The 16424-nt window shown below is 37.6% G+C and overlaps 1 protein-coding gene across 1 annotated transcript; it reads right to left on the bottom strand.

Moving 5' to 3' along the window:
* Positions 1 to 6164: 6164 nt before the first annotated feature.
* Positions 6165 to 16146, bottom strand: LOC107665366 (ankyrin repeat and SOCS box protein 2-like). Its single transcript, XM_016456219.1, has 11 exons — positions 16035 to 16146; positions 11885 to 12161; positions 11063 to 11182; positions 10158 to 10327; positions 9906 to 10061; positions 9455 to 9700; positions 9181 to 9352; positions 8977 to 9027; positions 7329 to 7889; positions 6707 to 6861; positions 6165 to 6617 (listed from the first exon to the last, which is right to left on the bottom strand). Exons 2-11 carry the CDS (start codon positions 12151 to 12153, stop codon positions 6472 to 6474), a joined length of 2046 nt encoding a protein of 681 aa, XP_016311705.1. The 5' UTR covers positions 12154 to 12161; positions 16035 to 16146; the 3' UTR covers positions 6165 to 6471.
* Positions 16147 to 16424: the final 278 nt, after the last annotated feature.

The raw sequence follows: 16424 nt of genomic DNA on the forward strand, positions 1-16424 counted from the left end.
GTTACTCCAAAAAAAAAAAAAAAAAAACTTTCGTTCTATATTAATATTATCATATACAAATACATAAATAAAAATCTAAACGTTAACATATATATTATATATATATAATTATAAAAAATGAATTTTATGATGAACACCGTATAGGCAGTATAAGCACACGTGACGCGCCATTCCTGCATCTGCGCCCGCGCTCGGTCTCACCTCATGTTTGCGGCTGAATACAAATGATCATCATAATTAATGGACAACTAGACTACATCAGAGAAAAGACATCAGCGCAGTCCGGTGCAGAGAAAAGAAAAACAAAAAAAGCCCAAAAAAAGCCCAAAATGAAGCCCGTGCATCACTTTCAGATACGTCCATAATCCTGATTATATAAAACAATGAGGCAATAATGATTGGTTAATTAATAATAATCATGGTTTCATTGAATAACACTGTTAAATACATAATTTAATACAAAATAAACAATTTGCATTATTACAAATACCTGCAAAGGGCACCAAAGGCCTGATAATTGCTTTTGTTACACTTACAGGCCGATCAAATCCTTGTTTAATATTGACCAAACATTTAATTCAAATATCCACTTAATTTCTTCAACAAAAACATGTGGACATCACAACCCTTACCAAAATGAACCATGGTTTTATCGTAGTAAAACTGCTTAATTTTATTTTGTATGATTTCTGAATGCTTGAGACTATAAAATCAATCAGACAACGGTATTAATAAAATTATAGCCATAGGTAACTGTCTAATTGTAATTTATAAATAATCTAATTTAATTACTATTTAATTATTTACTTTAATATTTTATTAGAGTTCTATTTTGACCCTTTATAGTAGGTGTCTTTTTTGTTTTGTTTTTTTAAAGGAGGGGGCACCCATTTGGCCAGCAGCGGCCCTGAGGACGCCAGCCCTCCGGGGGAGTTTGGTGACCCCTGTTCTAGTATGTCTAGTAAGACCTCGATTAGCTGGTTCAGGTGTGTTTAATTGGGGTTGAAGTTAAACTTTGCAGGACACCCCTGTTCTAGTCCATCAACTGGAACAAAAACGATCACACTTTACAGTATACATTCATAGCTTGGATGTTTGCTCTTTATTCAAACCATGAAAACATTTGAAAGAGGGCATGAGTGGAGGTGCAATTTGCCAGAATTGGCATTTCAGCCATTGTCCATGAGAGACTGTACTTAAAGGGGAGGCACTTCAAGCAGAACATAGCATTGGCTGGGAAAGCAGTAGACATACTGGAAATCTGTGCAATGCCATCATGCTCTCAACAAGCAGTCTGGCCATCTGGAAGGTGTCTTGTCTGGCTGCCACCAGAACTGACCTGAAAAAATTAAGGTTGGGGTCAACACCCACCTTCAAGGGCACAGACAGCTTCTGTCTTACTATTGCTGATAGCATTATTGCTAACAACATTATGCAAATATAGTTATTTGTTCAAAATAATATATATTTACTATAGTAGTACTTTCCTCTGTACAGACACTAGGGGGCAATCGGACAATTGGTAAGCTTGGGAGTTTTAGCTCCGTTTGCTTAGGGTGACCATATGTGCCATTTTCCCAGGACCCGTCCTTGCCAGGATTTGTTTTGGCTTTGTTTTTTCCTGTTTTCATGCTTGCTGAAGGTAATGATCGAAAAGTAGTTTGACCAATAACATGCAGGCATTGTACATAATGGACCAATCATGGTGTGTGTGAGAAGGTGGGATCTACGGTCAAAGCGATGCAATTACGCGTACATAGGATGTGTGTTCGACTTAAAAGCAGCGCGGCTCAGATCGATCAGTGTTTGACATCAAAGTACCTCGAGAGCATTTTGAAAGCATAAGGAACCGTCTATATGGTATTTTGATGTCATACACCGATCGGTTCGCACACGCAAACAAATACAAAACCTAGATATTTTAGAAACCTAGAATATATAGAAATCCTGGCCAGGACGCGTCCTGGGAAAATGGCACGTATGGTCACCCTACGTTTGCTTAGTTTGGATGCTGGTTTTCTGAAGTCACTTGAAGCATGCCAGCTACAGCCTACATTGCGATGAAACAAGTACCGGGAAACAAATTACATGTAAACATGAAGGTGACGTACATTTATTTCATGATTTTTAACACTTGTCTGACATGCACAAAATGACACGATGTAGCTAACAAAAAAAGGTCCCCAGTTTCGTCCACTAAATGGCCTCTGTGAACGTCCCCTGAACGTCAATGTGTAGGGGCCTCTTGACGTCTGTTCAAGGGGACATTCACAGGACACCCAGCAGCCATTCGGGATGTTTAGGGGATTTTTGCTTTAAGTCCTCTTAATGTCATTTTATTTTACTTTTAGGCAAACCAAAGAAAACAGACACATTGTAAGGAGTAAAATATGTTTATTTTAATTGAACAATTGAAAAGGTGTGGTGCTCTTTCCTTGTGTGTGTGCGCCTCTTGTTGTCAGCTGTGGCTTCTAGGCTTCTAACCTAAAACAACAAAATTAACACATTCAGTAGCACACACAGTTTCGGCCAATCTCATGTTAATCTTGAGTACCTATATACTGCATCCTTCATGTCTCCGAAGAGTCTTTAGTTTTATCAGATTTATAAAAGAAAGATACAGCTTTACGATTCTCTCCGAAAACAGCCGAGCTCCTGGAGGTGTGCTGTGGGCGGAGCTAAAGAGTCACGGGCAATTACACGCCGATTGCCAACAAAACACAGAAATTTGATGCAGTTTTACTTACCGCCTGCGGTTCCGACTCATGAACTGGAACTTTTATCGCTGGGACCACTTAATCTTTCAGTATCAAACGATCTGCAAATCCAGCGTCGAACTGGGCCTTGTTTATAAATCTTCTCGAGCAAGTCTTGTGCAGTGCTGCTGACGACTTCCGTAACCCGACTGAAGCATGTTTGATGGGCTGCTCTTGATCTCGCTCTGTTTGCTGTGTGCACGCGCTCTTCTGGGAGAAGTTCATTACATCATGAAGGGCCATGCTCGAAAAAAAACTTTCCGAAACTTATACGAACCCGGACGGAGTGTATTTGGCACAGAAATACCAAAGCCACTGGAAAGCAAGCCTGCAACCTTTAGCCAAAAAAGCATAACGGCTAATGCTAACGCTTGCTTCTGCTTAGCATTAAGACCAGAGGCCGTTTTGTTTGGAGGAGAGGCTTCACTACGCTGAATAAACAGCTTTTTTGAGGAAACAGCTTATCATGTAATGAATCGACAGCTCATCGGCTAATCTTCAACATGTTTTACACTAAACAATAGTTTTGTATTGAGCTATTTTTAGAGTTTACATCGAAAGAAATGTCGGTTTATCAGAGAAGTCACTGACTTTTTGTGGCAGGTGGGATTCAGCTTACCGCGCTTCTCATTCAATCCTATGGTATCCGTAAAGGGTGATTGAGTGTCACACAACTCTGACTGAAACAATTCAGGGCTATAATGTGATTGGTTATCAAGGCACACGTGATCCAAGTTGATTGTTATGCTTTCTCCAATAGTAAGTAATACAGACCCTCTTTATAATTTTTTATTTAAAATGCTTTTAGGCTAGAACTTATTATTTGCTTTTATCACTATAAAATTTAATGAATTAACAAATTAATTAATAAAAATAGACAATTTTCATTTCAATAGCCATTTGCCATAAATTAACTTAAAGAGCAAAAATAGTTCCCAAAACTGTTCCCAACTGAATAAAAGAGCTGTTATCTGTAAAGGGGTCATATGATGCGATTTCAATTTTTCCTTTCTCTTTGGAGTGTTACAAGCTCTTGGTGCATAAAGAAGATCTGTAAAGTTGCAAAGACTAAAGTCTCAAATCCAAAGAGATATTCTTTATAAAAGTTAAGAGTCACCCACACCTACCTAAAACGGCTCGGTCTAACACGCCCCCACATATCTGCATCACTATGTGGGAAGATTTGCATAACGCTGCCCAAATGTTCACGCAAAGAAAGAAGGTGAAACAATAATGTACAGTATGTGGAAAATAATGTGTTTTTTGAACCTTAAACCGCATAAACACATTTCATTACACAAAATAATGTTCTTTTTAGCAGCATCATATGACCCCTTTAAAACATTCAAGTAGACCTGCTACACCAGTTCATAAAAACTTGTCACTGAACGTACATTAGTTGCAAACATTTTATGTGCAGGTGATAATGGAGAACAATTATGAGGGAAATGACTTTTTAGTCTTTGAAAATATGTTTGAGATAAATGGCCGTCTTGTATTTTTCTATTATTTTCCCGCAATGACCCAGTTTGCAGCTTGAGTTCTGCTATTTTTTCATACTGAGTTTAATTACAACTAATTTATTTAAATAACTGTTGTAATTAAAATGCAGAGTTATTAAATTCAATCGTTTTTGTTAAAGAACAGGAAGAAAAAGCTGTAACTTAAAAACAAATAGTGTCAACTTTGAGATGAGTGAAGTGCAATGATTTCCTTTAATAATGGCAAATATTTTTAAAAGGACAGCTCAACTTCACCTAAAAAAGAAAATCTGTCATTATTTATGCACATGAGAACCAGTGATGTTTGATCAGTGAAGTGAAATCAGTTATGAAAGTAGCGTGAATTGCTTTACTGTTGCATACATATTTACTGTTATTTTTTGCCTCCTGTCTCTCTCCCTGCACACGAGGCAACATACATAAATCATAAGATCAGCAATACTAGATATCCAACCCCACATTGTGGCCAAAAAGACAGAATAAATTAAACTCAAATAGTTAATAGTTAACACTTTATTAATAGATTGATACTGATAAGTCATTTTTTGGAAGTTGTTCAAACATAAGCATTGTCACAGGTAACTTATAAAGCACTGACTGAATCAGGGAAATGCATGCCAATTAAAAATGATATAGAATAGAATTTATAGTCTGAAGAATGTGATGTATTCTCTGAGTATTGGTTTGGTTTGCGAGTAAACAAACCATCAAAATACTATGTTTTTTGTACACCTGACAAAAAATTGAAAAGTAAAAATACAAAATCAATTACTGTACACAAAAACTGTACACATAAGCATCAAGTATATTTCTTAATACTTTTAACACATTTCTACTACATTGCAAAAACTAAAAATTACTATTTTCTGTAACCGGTGTCATTTTTGGCTCCTATAGCATTTTTTTTGTAATAATCGCATTTTGTTGCTTTGCAGCCTGAAATGAAGACAGACACAGTGTTTGTTTTATCCAGCTGTATTTACTCAGTGCAACTTATAACATCCAAGTGAAAGATATAACACTAACATGTCAGAAAAAAATAAAAATAAAAAAACAGAATCACTGAGTTGGACAAAGGATCACCTAAAAATGACTTGTAAACTCAATCATTTGTAGCTAATCACCTTCTCAATGGCACACAAAGTCATTTGACTTTCAACTGTGATCAGCTGTGGTCATTTTGATGAGCTCAGCATGAAAAGAGCTTTCCTGGAGCATTTCAGTCTTTGGTAGTGCAACTGAAGCAAACAATCAACTATGGGTGTCAAGACTCAAAGGCACTGTCAAAAGATCTCCGGGATAAAGTTGTGGACAGGCACAAGTCAGGAGATGGAAACGAAAAAAATTCAAAGGGTTTATCAATGCCTAGAAGCACAGTGACGTCTATTATTAAGAAGTGGAAGGTATTTGGTACAACACAGACCCTCCCTGGGCAAATATTGCAGTCTAGATGTGCAAAGTTAGTAGAGACAAATCTCAACAGGCTAAAGACTGTAATTAAAGCAAAAGGTGGTTCAACAAAATACTGACACAAGGGGGTGATACTTTTTCCAACTCAGTGATTCTGGTTGTTTATTTTTTTATAACATGTTGGTGTTATATATTTCACTTGGATGTTATAAGTTGCACAGAGTAAATACAGCTGGATAAAACAAAAACTGTCTGTGTTAATTTCAGGCTGCAAAGCAACAAACTGTGATTATTTTAAAGGGGGGGGATTAATTAAAGCAAAAGGTGGTTCAACAAAATACTGACACAAGGGGGTGATACTTTTTCCAACTCAGTGATTCTGGTTGTTTATTTTTTTATAACATGTTGGTGTTATATATTTCACTTGGATGTTATAAGTTGCACAGAGTAAATACAGCTGGATAAAACAAAAACTGTCTGTGTTAATTTCAGGCTGCAAAGCAACAAACTGTGATTATTTTAAAGGGGGGTGATTCTTTTCTATACCCACTGTACATATACAGACAAAATAAAGTTCTATGTTCCTATTAAATCTATAGTTCCTTAAATTCTGTTTATGCCTGATAATTACATATAAACATTTATGGCATTTTATTAAAATATTAAGCAGTACATTTGTGCAAAAATTTACCCAGAACAAAAGCCATTTATTCCATAATTTTAGCTCAGCGCAAGTTCTGCAAACAGAAGTATATGATTTTCTAATGTCATTGTTCTCTCTGAGTCAACATTCAAAAGCAGGCTTAAAAGTCTCGCTCTCGTTCTTGATGATGTAGGAATTTGATCAACCTTGGAGGAACCGGAAGCTTGTGAATTTTCTTCAGTCTGTTGATCCCGAGCAGTTGGCGGATTTTCAGTCTGCAGAGCTGCATGAGTGGGCGTGGAGGCTCTGCAATCAGAACCAACAAATGAATACACAGGTGACTGAAATCATTTGCATATATTAATAATTTAAGCAAAAGGTATAGGTGCACATACTTGCTTTCTCTTTGACGCACTGCCACTCATGGTAACTGTCCAGATGTTCAATGAGTCGTGCACAGAGTTTCACATGCCCAACATAGTCAAGCAGCAGGTCTATAATCGGTCCTGCCCAGCGGGAGAAGTTTTCGGTGGAGATCACCTCACAGAACTAGTAAAAAGTGGTGTAAAATGTGGTACTGCAAACAATATACAATTTACAATTCAGAAAAAATTATTACACTATGTATATGTGGCTTCAGGCCACTTACCTGAATAGTCAAGTCAAGTCACCTTTATTTATATAGCGCTTTTAACAATACAGATTGTGTCAAAGCAACTGAACAGCATTAATTAGGAAAATAGTGTCAATAATGCAAAATGACAATAGTAAACACAAATTTTTCAGTTAAAGACAGTTCATCATTGAATTCAGTGATGTCAACATCCAGCTCAGTTTAAATAGTATCTTTGCAATCAAGTCAACGGTATCGCTGGAAATGAAGTGTCCCCAACTAAGCAAGCCAGAGGCGACAGCGGCAAGGAACCAAAACTCCATCGGTGACAGAATGGAGAAAAAACCTTGGGAGAAACCAGGCTCAGTCGGAGTTAGTTTTTCTCCATTTGCGCTCAAGAATTTTGAATACAAGTCTTTTCTACAGCTTCATCTGGATCATATCTTGGATTATGCCTAGTCTTTATAGGTGGATGAGGATTGCTGCCATAAACACAATTGAAACATGACAAGGCATCGCAGCCATTATCCATTAGATACTTCAGTAAGGTCAGATACTCAATGCAGAACATAACACTGGCTGGAAAGCTAGTTGGGTGAGTTGGGATACTGGCATTGACATTAGCACCATGCTCCACCAGCAAAGTCACTGTTTGGATGCAACCCTGCCTCAGGGCCACTAGGAGCAGGTTGAACGTGTCCAGGTTTGGATTAGCACCAACCTTCAGGAGCATGGTGGTAGCATCGATGTTGTTGTTCATGACTGCAAAGTATAGAGCTGTGCTGCGACGATCTTCATACATCATAGAACGACCCTCGGACAACATGGCATTGACGTCAAAGCCGGCCTCGATCAGTACCTCAACAATATCATTTCTGTTGCGCTCCGCTGCTAAATGGAGGGGGCTGATACCCGAACGTCTCACTCTGGCCTTGCTTGTGGCTGGGATCAGCATGGATATGATACTGAAAATGAGAAGTTTTGAGTGCTAGTGTGCTTGCTAGTGTACACTAAAATACTCTTGAATGTCTTGTTAGAATTGGACTCCATTAGGGTGAAATGACCATTATAAGATGGAAAAATTATTTCATAAGAAGTCAGAAGAAAAGCTTGTATGTAGTGATTAGCAATAATGAAATTATAGAGAAATAGTTCTAGGGTTGGGAACCGAAAAGTACAGAAGAGAAAGTGCTTGATAGGAGACATTGACGCAGAACAAGTTTTACATTTTGCTGCACTGCATTTTCGTTATTTTTCTATATAAACGTGTTTGACCATTGCACTCGTGTTTTTTTTCAGCGTCTTGCGCATGACACTGCATTCTAAAAATGCTGTGCTCATGTTAAACATAAAAAAGGCATTTTGAGCGTGCCACAACACCTCTACTGAATCTACAATGTGAAACAGAATAGAAACAGATAATTCCTATGAGTTTATTCTTTCTAGTGAATCAAAAACATACAGTGTAGTGTAGTCCAATTCCTAAACGAATGACTAATTTCTTTAATACGTTTTTAATGAATCAAACATATACAGCTTACAACTAACTGTAAATGATTGTAGTCACTGACTGGTTGTTTATATGACAGTGATAAAGATACACCTTAAGCATTTAGCCGTTTTATTTTTTGTTTTTTTACTTTAACAGTTAAACACACCTATTGCAATAATTGTAATAAATATTTATTGCTAAAAAAATCTAAAATAACTGTCAATCGAGTTAAGGAATTGAAATAGTTAAGAGGAACCGGAAGCTGGGATCATCAAATTCTTTACGATTCCCATCCCTAAACTTGTCATGCTTTAAAGAATTATGCTATGGGATGATTAGTTTTACTGTTAGGTGAGAAAAAGACCCTACACACAATAAACTAGAAGAGTTAACAAGACATAACATGTATGTCAGAAGAAAGAGCACTTATCGGAAATGGTATTTTAAAAATAAAACCAAAAAAATAACCATTTGCTCCTACTTGAGTTAGCTTGAGTTAAGGTTGCAGGATTAGCACCCTCTTGCCACAGCACTGCTCTAAATCACCCATTGAGACTTACTTAGTTGCCCTGACATTTTTGTGGGTACACCCGAAAGTGAGGAGGTCGTTGCTGAAAAGTAATGCAAGATCATGAGATGTACTAAACCTAAACTCTTAAGAACCAATGGCCTTCGCATATAAATAAGTTATGTAGATAAACTGTGACCTGAGAAAATTCCTTCCAAAGCAAATTCATTCATTCATACAAATTCAGAGTTCATACCTATCATTACCACGCTGGGCAGCAATATGAATTGGCAACTGTCCTGTTTTGCCTGGCTTGTTGGCATCTGCATTTTGAGATAGAAGAAACTCTACAATGTTCTCATGACCATTTTTACAGGCCTCATACAGTGCTGTGGCTCCATCTGCAGCCTGGCTGTTGAGATCTGCACCTGGTTGAGGTGGGATGCATTACATGTCAGATGCATTTCATCACAAAGCAACAGTGGAACAGAAAGGAAAATGACAAACCAAATGACAATCAAAGATTTTACCATTTTTTAAAAGCATGCGAAGTGCATCCACTTTTCCACTTTGGGCGGCCACAAAGATAGGAGTGATTCCGTACATGTTGGGCATGCTGACATTGGCTCCAGCATTCACCAGCATCTCACAGATTTCCACATTGTTCCTGCACACACTTTCATGGAGAGCGGTCCAGCCTTGAATACAGCTCTTATTCACAGAGGCGCCGTAATTCAGTAACATGGCAACCATTGCTGGGCTCTCCTTCTCACAAGCTACAGATATGTATAGAAATGATCAAATTTCCATCACACCACTGAAGGCCACATTAAATCAAGAGCAGAACAAAATATATATTTTTTAAGAATTTATGTTTTTAAATATAATGATGTGGGTCGAGGCTGGTAATCCAGGCCTGATAGATAGATAGATAGATAGATAGATAAAGCAGGTGTTGATAGAGAGATAATACAATATTACCTTTGTAAAGGGGAGTCTCCCTCTCCTTACTGATAATATCAGGATCGGCTCTGTTCTCTAGAAGACACTCCACACATGCAAGATGTTCCCTGACCACTGCTATCATTAAAGCAGTCTGCTCTTTCAAAGTGCGCTGGTTGATTATCCCAGGTTGAGCTATGAGAATAGTGTTCATGATCAAAGCCAGAACAATCTGTTAGAGCTTGGTTAAATAAAGTTCAATGGAATAATTTTCAAATGAGTGTGCACTACCTCTCAGGAGAATTTTAATACATTGATCTTGTCCATAATATGCCGCCTCGTGCAAAGGCATCCATCCATCTTTATTTGGTTTAAGAAGGTTGCACCCAGGTTGCTTAACCAACAGTCTCACTGATCCTACATCTCCTTCCGAAATGGCCTTAGCAATAGGCTCAAGCTCCCTAAAGAAGAAGCCGTTTTTTATTTTGATGCTTCAAGTGTTGCAGGTGAGAAGATGTTCATTACCCCTCTCATATACATAAATATTAAAACATATAACATATATTACTATTCTAAGTTTGGGGTCTTACGTATCACAACTGTTTTCAACATTGATAATAAGAAATGTTTCTTGAACAGCAAATCAGCATAGTAGAATGATTTCTAAAGGATCATGTGACACTGAAGACTGGAGTAATGACTGCTGAAGATTCAGCTTTACCATCACAGGGATAAATTACATTTGAAAACATAAACAGTCATTTTAAATTGTAATAATATTTCACAATATTACTGTTTTACTGTATTTTTTTTATAATAAATGCAGCCTTAGTGAGCATGAAATTTCTTTCAAAGACATTAAAAAATCTTACTGACCCCAAACTTTAAAATGGTAGTGCATGTTTTTGTGCAATTGGATTACTGTACATACTGTACACTAGCACTGAAACATAGAGATGGTCATATTGACCACATCTAAAACATATTTACTTATGCATAGCTCTAGAAACTTTTATTAATCCTTTGTATTTTATATTATATCATACATTTTTTTATAGTTACATTTTACTATTAAAATATTTTCATATTTTATATTTATTTGAGTCTTTTCAAGCATAGAAAGAACCACACTTTTCTTACATATATGCTTACTAATGAGCACATATTGATTGTCATGTAATTGTGCGATCACTCACTCTTCTGGCTCAGGGGCGACTTGCACACTTCCATCGTATTTTCGATATGCCACAATTCGCTTGCCATAACCAGTCACAAAGTGACTTACTGAACTCACATCCTGTGGATTTATTGTTTCTCTTTGGAGAAAAAAGAAGAAGAATTGAATTCATATGAGTTAATTTAATGCTGCCTTAGATCTCTAACTATTGCACAATCCCTGGACTTCCACTGAAAGAGGATGGGATCATTTTCAGTATTTGTATTTTTTTAATTAAATGACCTACATGTTATCATTGCAATTAAACAAAAATCTACCACTGGAAGACTAGTTGAAGAGTTGATACTCTTTAATGTCAGATTACAGGGGAAATTTAAACAAGTGGATTGGGGCACAGCAAAGGATAGTGTCTCTATTTTTATACATGGTGGCATGTGAACTCCTTGAACAACTCTGCTTGCTCCTCTTACTAATCTTGACCTTTGAATGAAGAGGAACAGGTGTGAAGCAGTTGCGTCAGCCATCAGAGAAGATGCGGTAGGCATCTGTACGTGATATTGTGATCCTCTCTGTAAGGAAACTTGATGTGGCAATCCACTGATGTGTATGTTTTGATCATATGTTCTACATCTAGTCTTGATAATTTCCTGTATTGCATAAATAAAATAAAATAAATATCTATTTAAAAGAAAAGGTTTAGCTTGATGTAAGTTTGAAAATAAACGTTGAAAATCTGTGCAGATATTTTTAAATTAGCTTATGTACTAAGCACTGGTTAGTTTTATACTCACAGTGAGAGTTTGATTTATGATCAATTTGAATGAAGCACAGCAAACTGTACCTGGGTGGATTGGCGGGACACGCAGCCAGTTCTGGCTGCTGCTGGGGACGAGGTGATGGTGGAGCTCGGCGTCGGGCTGCTGGCCTGTTTAGAGCAGTGGTGGTCTTTGAGTTCTCAGTGCCTGACCCAGAGTTGTGGGCATCAGCAATGCTCCGCTCGATTGCCAGCTGCATGAGCTCATCATCAGACAGGTTGCTATAGAGACTGTAGTCAGCAAATGCCAGGTTGGTGTCTGTGGTACCTGGCATGGACACATGGGTGGCTGCCATGTTGGATCCTGAGATAATCAAAACATTCATTACTTAATGAACCTACTGAACTAACATCTGTTTGCTTTGCATACTTATCACAGAAAACTGTTATTGCAAATTTCATTAGCTTGCTTGATTAGGACAGACAGCTAAGTGGCTTCATGGTAAATCTGACAGATTTCTGATTTAATGTTTTTGAAGTCTCATATGCTCACCAAGGCTGCATTTATGTGATAAATACAGTAAAAAAGTAATATTGTGAAATATTATTACAATTTAAAGGGGTCATGAACTGCCTTTTTTATTTTGTAATCACATTAAGATATGGACAGAATCGGATCCAGTCTATATCCAGACCAGATGTTGTATCAGCATCTAGAGATGTCCTCTAAAGCCCTGAATGTCAGCGGAGACCATGTCAACTAGATGCGCCTCAGAGACAGATCCCTTGCGAAGACCTCATCACCTCGATGACCATCGGCACAAGACCATGGGAACAAGACAAATCCTCTGCACCTGTGTTGCAGCCTGGAATTAAACCATGCCATGCTGGTTTCGTCTGGCCAGAGGAGAACTGGCCCCCCGACTGAGCCTGGTTTCTACCAAGGTTTTTTCTCCATTTCTGTCACCGACGGAGTTTTGGTTCCTTGCCACTGTCGCCTTTGGCTTGCTTAGTTGGGGATGCTTGACTGATTGCACCGACACTATTGGAAGAGAACTGAACTGGATGATGACCACTGAATCATCAATGAGCTGACTTTAGCTGGAAAAACGACTGTTATTGTCTTATTGCATCATTGACAAACTATTTCCCTGTTTGACACTGTAAAGCTGCTTTGACACAACCAGTATAATATAAAGCGCTATATAAATAAAGGTGACTTGACTTAATAACAGATTAAGCAAAAGTGACCACGTAATAAAAACAGTTACTCACACTTGTGTTGTGCGACATTACTGTCGGATCCAATATATTCGGCACAGCATCGTCTTTTAGTTCTTTCTGCAAATCCTGCATCGAATTGCGCCTTGTTTGTAAATGAATCCGCGGTAAAAGGAAGTGAACAAAGGACCAAGTTCTGGAGCTTGATTAAAAATAAAATTCATCCACTCTTTCCTAATGTTGGGATCAGAAGGAAGGCAATGCAAAGACTGTGTTTTGCACAGATTGGCACTGTACAGCGTCTTGTTGTCTTCTGAGCCGCCTTTATCGTTTGATTTCTGTAGGCCTGCTTTTGCCTCTCTTGTTATTTACCCTACGTGTGTGAATCGGTGGGCGGGGCTAAACAGGCAGTGATGTAGAAGCAGGCGTTGATCATCTTCTGCAGAGGCGGTGTTTAGCCACACTATTACTTCATAAATTTGCACATTCCACAGCCTGTTGTTTTGGCAGATCAATCAATCAATAATTTTATTTCGGTCTTCACAAACAACTTTTCACAAAAGCTAACAAATAAATAAACATAATTACCGAAAAAGGTGTAGGCTGAAGCCTTGCTTATTTTGCCTACCCTTTGTACATAGTCAACTGATGAGCAACACTTTCCTCAAAAATTATAAGATAAACAAGTTACACAAACAATACACAAATATAAAAACATAATTCTAATCAAGGGAATTTTGATTTCTCAGTTCATGACCCCTTTAAAATAACTGTTTTCTATTAAAATGTAATTCATTCCTGTAATGACAAAGCTTAAAACTCCAGTCTCTTTACCTTTTCTGACCCACTTCAGGTCTTATAAGTCTCTACTAATAATGAGCTGACGAGTTATGTGGGTTCCAGCCCATGTGGGAATTAAAGGAAATGAAGAAGCAGATAAATTAGCTAAGCAAGCAGTAGATGATGAAATAGTAGAAATTGAGCTATCACATAGTATAAGAGAAATAAAATCAGTAATAAAGGAGAAAGTGATTAAAAAGTGGCAACAGTATTGGGATAATGAGACTAAAGGGAGACATTTATATGCAATGCAAAAGAAAGTGGGAAAAGGTAGAAAAAGTGGGAGAAATAGGAGGGAGGAAAGTATAATTACAAGACTAAGAATGGGACATGCAGGTTTGAATAAAACATTACATTTAATATCTAAACATCCAACGGGATTGTGTGAGAATTTGAGTGAAACTGTAGAACATGTGATTATTAATTGTAAGGGTTATGATGAAGAAAGATAAGTGCTAAGAGAAGAAGTATGGAAGAATGAAGGAAAAGAGTTAACATTAAAGAATATATTAGACTCAGATATAGGAAATAGTACGGTAAATGTGTTGTTTCAGTTTCTGAATAATACAGGTTTAATGAAGAGAATGTAGTATAAGTATATATAGAGAGGTAGAAGATGCTGATATAGTGTGGGTAGAAGGGAAAGTATATCTGAAGGTTAAATAAGGATACAGTGGGATATTGGGATTTAAAGGGAATTGGGGTGGAAACTAGAGGAGCTGAACACGCAGCGCCAGTATTATTATTTGTTTTTTCTTTTTAATGGGTTGGTGGGCTTAGAAAATGTTAAGAGATAGAGGAAATGTTTCTGATCCAAGCTACCTGATGATGGCAGTAATGCACTGTTAAGTGCGGTTGCCAGTAAAAGAAAGAAGAAGAAGAAGAAGAAGAAGAAGAAGAAGAGCTGACGACGAGTTGAATCGGGTGTGTTAGATGAGGGAGACAGTGCTGGGCTGTTCCAGGACAGTTCTGAAAACCACTGCATTTCAGAGACATGCTCTTAACTGTGACTCATATTTAACAAATACTTATATACATGCACAGTTTTAAGGCGGCTTTAATCGCCTTTTTGGTAACTTCATGACTTGGTAACTGACGACATGCTCGTAGTTTAATTTGCGCTTTATGATAAAGTGAATATAATTCAGCGCGCGCTGCCGTATTTGTGCATTTGAAGAGCACGCGCTACGAGGACCGTATAACAGCTGACTGACAGGGCAGGAAAACGTTTTTACTGACATGGCCTGACAACATCTCATCTGACCGCAGTTCACTGTTGTTCTACTGAAGCTTCCTCGTCACTTGTAGCTTTTCCGTACTCGTTTGACTAGCGCCTGGCCCTGAGGAGAAGTTGGAGTGGGCGTCTGAAAAGTTTCCCGTTTGATGTGATCGTAAAGACGTTCTGCGTCTAAATAAACGCAATTCTTGTGAATAAAAAAGAAACAGAAGCAGCAGTTGTGAGTGGGGTGGCCAACCCTAGCGCCACCCTTACGTTAATTGTGTTAAATATTTTTTAACGCCGTTAAACAAAAAAAAAATTAACCGCATGCGTTAACGCTCACACACATAGGCTATATGTATTAGTATAAGACATGATACACTTTCAATGGTTTTAAAATGATTACCACATATAAACAATATTGTAAAAATACTTTTTTTTGTTTTGTTTTAAATGCTTTGTGTGTGTGTGTTGCTTTTTCCCCCAAGCCTCATTGGGAAAAGGTTGCATGAAAATAGCTGAAGAGTCTGTCACAAGGAATTTATGTTTGCTTGTACATTTGTTTAGTCTTAAAGGGATAGTTCATCCAAAACTGAAAACTCTGTCATCATGTATTCACTTCGTTCACTTGACATTAAATCATGTTGTTTTAGACCAGTATGACTGCACCAAGATATTTCAAAGAATGTTGGTAATCATTGTATTCCACTGTATGGAGTATGGACAGAAAAAAAAAACATGCAAGACGTTTCTCAAAATATATTTTTATAGAAGAAAGTCATACTGGTTTGGAACAACATCAGGGTAAAAGATGAGTATGACTCCGTACCATTGCTGAACAAAATGATGATTCATCTCTCAACATTTTTACAATATTAATGGACCAATATATACTGCACCTTCATCCAAAACACACTAACACAAGCCAGAACTAACAACAAAAAATAAGCTACTTGCCACTTCAAAATGTTTTTCTTTTCTTTTTCCCTTCCTTAACCACGTGTCAGATCTCCAAATAGAAAAGGTTGTTTTGTTTATCCCAGTGTCTGGTGGCACACTGGACACTTGCTTGCACTGGGACCTGTTTAGCTCTCTGCAAAGAGAGGCCTTTAACTGTCACCCCGCACCCGAGTACACGTGATATGCAGTGTGCCAAGATCGACCTCTTAGCTATTGCTGTTCTTGAGGGGTTGCAGACCTGGTGTAGCTTACGAAAAAAGTCTTTGAGCTCTAGTGCAGTGAATTGTGCTTCCAGAAATATATACAGAATACAGAAGATTTCTTGATTGAAGTGGATTTATAAAGATGATAAAAAATAATTTAAGAGTGTAGTATGTGTCTGTAAAT

This window comes from Sinocyclocheilus anshuiensis, unplaced genomic scaffold (genome assembly GCF_001515605.1).
Source record: "Sinocyclocheilus anshuiensis isolate Anshui unplaced genomic scaffold, SAMN03320099.WGS_v1.1 scaffold199, whole genome shotgun sequence".
NCBI classification, from domain to species: Eukaryota; Metazoa; Chordata; class Actinopteri; order Cypriniformes; family Cyprinidae; genus Sinocyclocheilus; species Sinocyclocheilus anshuiensis.

Excerpts from the sequence above, each read along its gene's own strand:
- LOC107665366 (XM_016456219.1), bottom strand. The coding sequence starts at position 12,153 with ATGGCAGCCACCCATGTGTCCATGCCAGGTACCACAGACACCAACCTG. Across the intron at positions 11,183-11,884 it reads TGTCCCGCCAATCCACCCAG|AGAAACAATAAATCCACAGG; the intron begins GTACAGTTTGCT and ends TTTTCTCCAAAG. Across the intron at positions 10,328-11,062 it reads GTCGCCCCTGAGCCAGAAGA|GGAGCTTGAGCCTATTGCTA; the intron begins GTGAGTGATCGC and ends CTTCTTCTTTAG.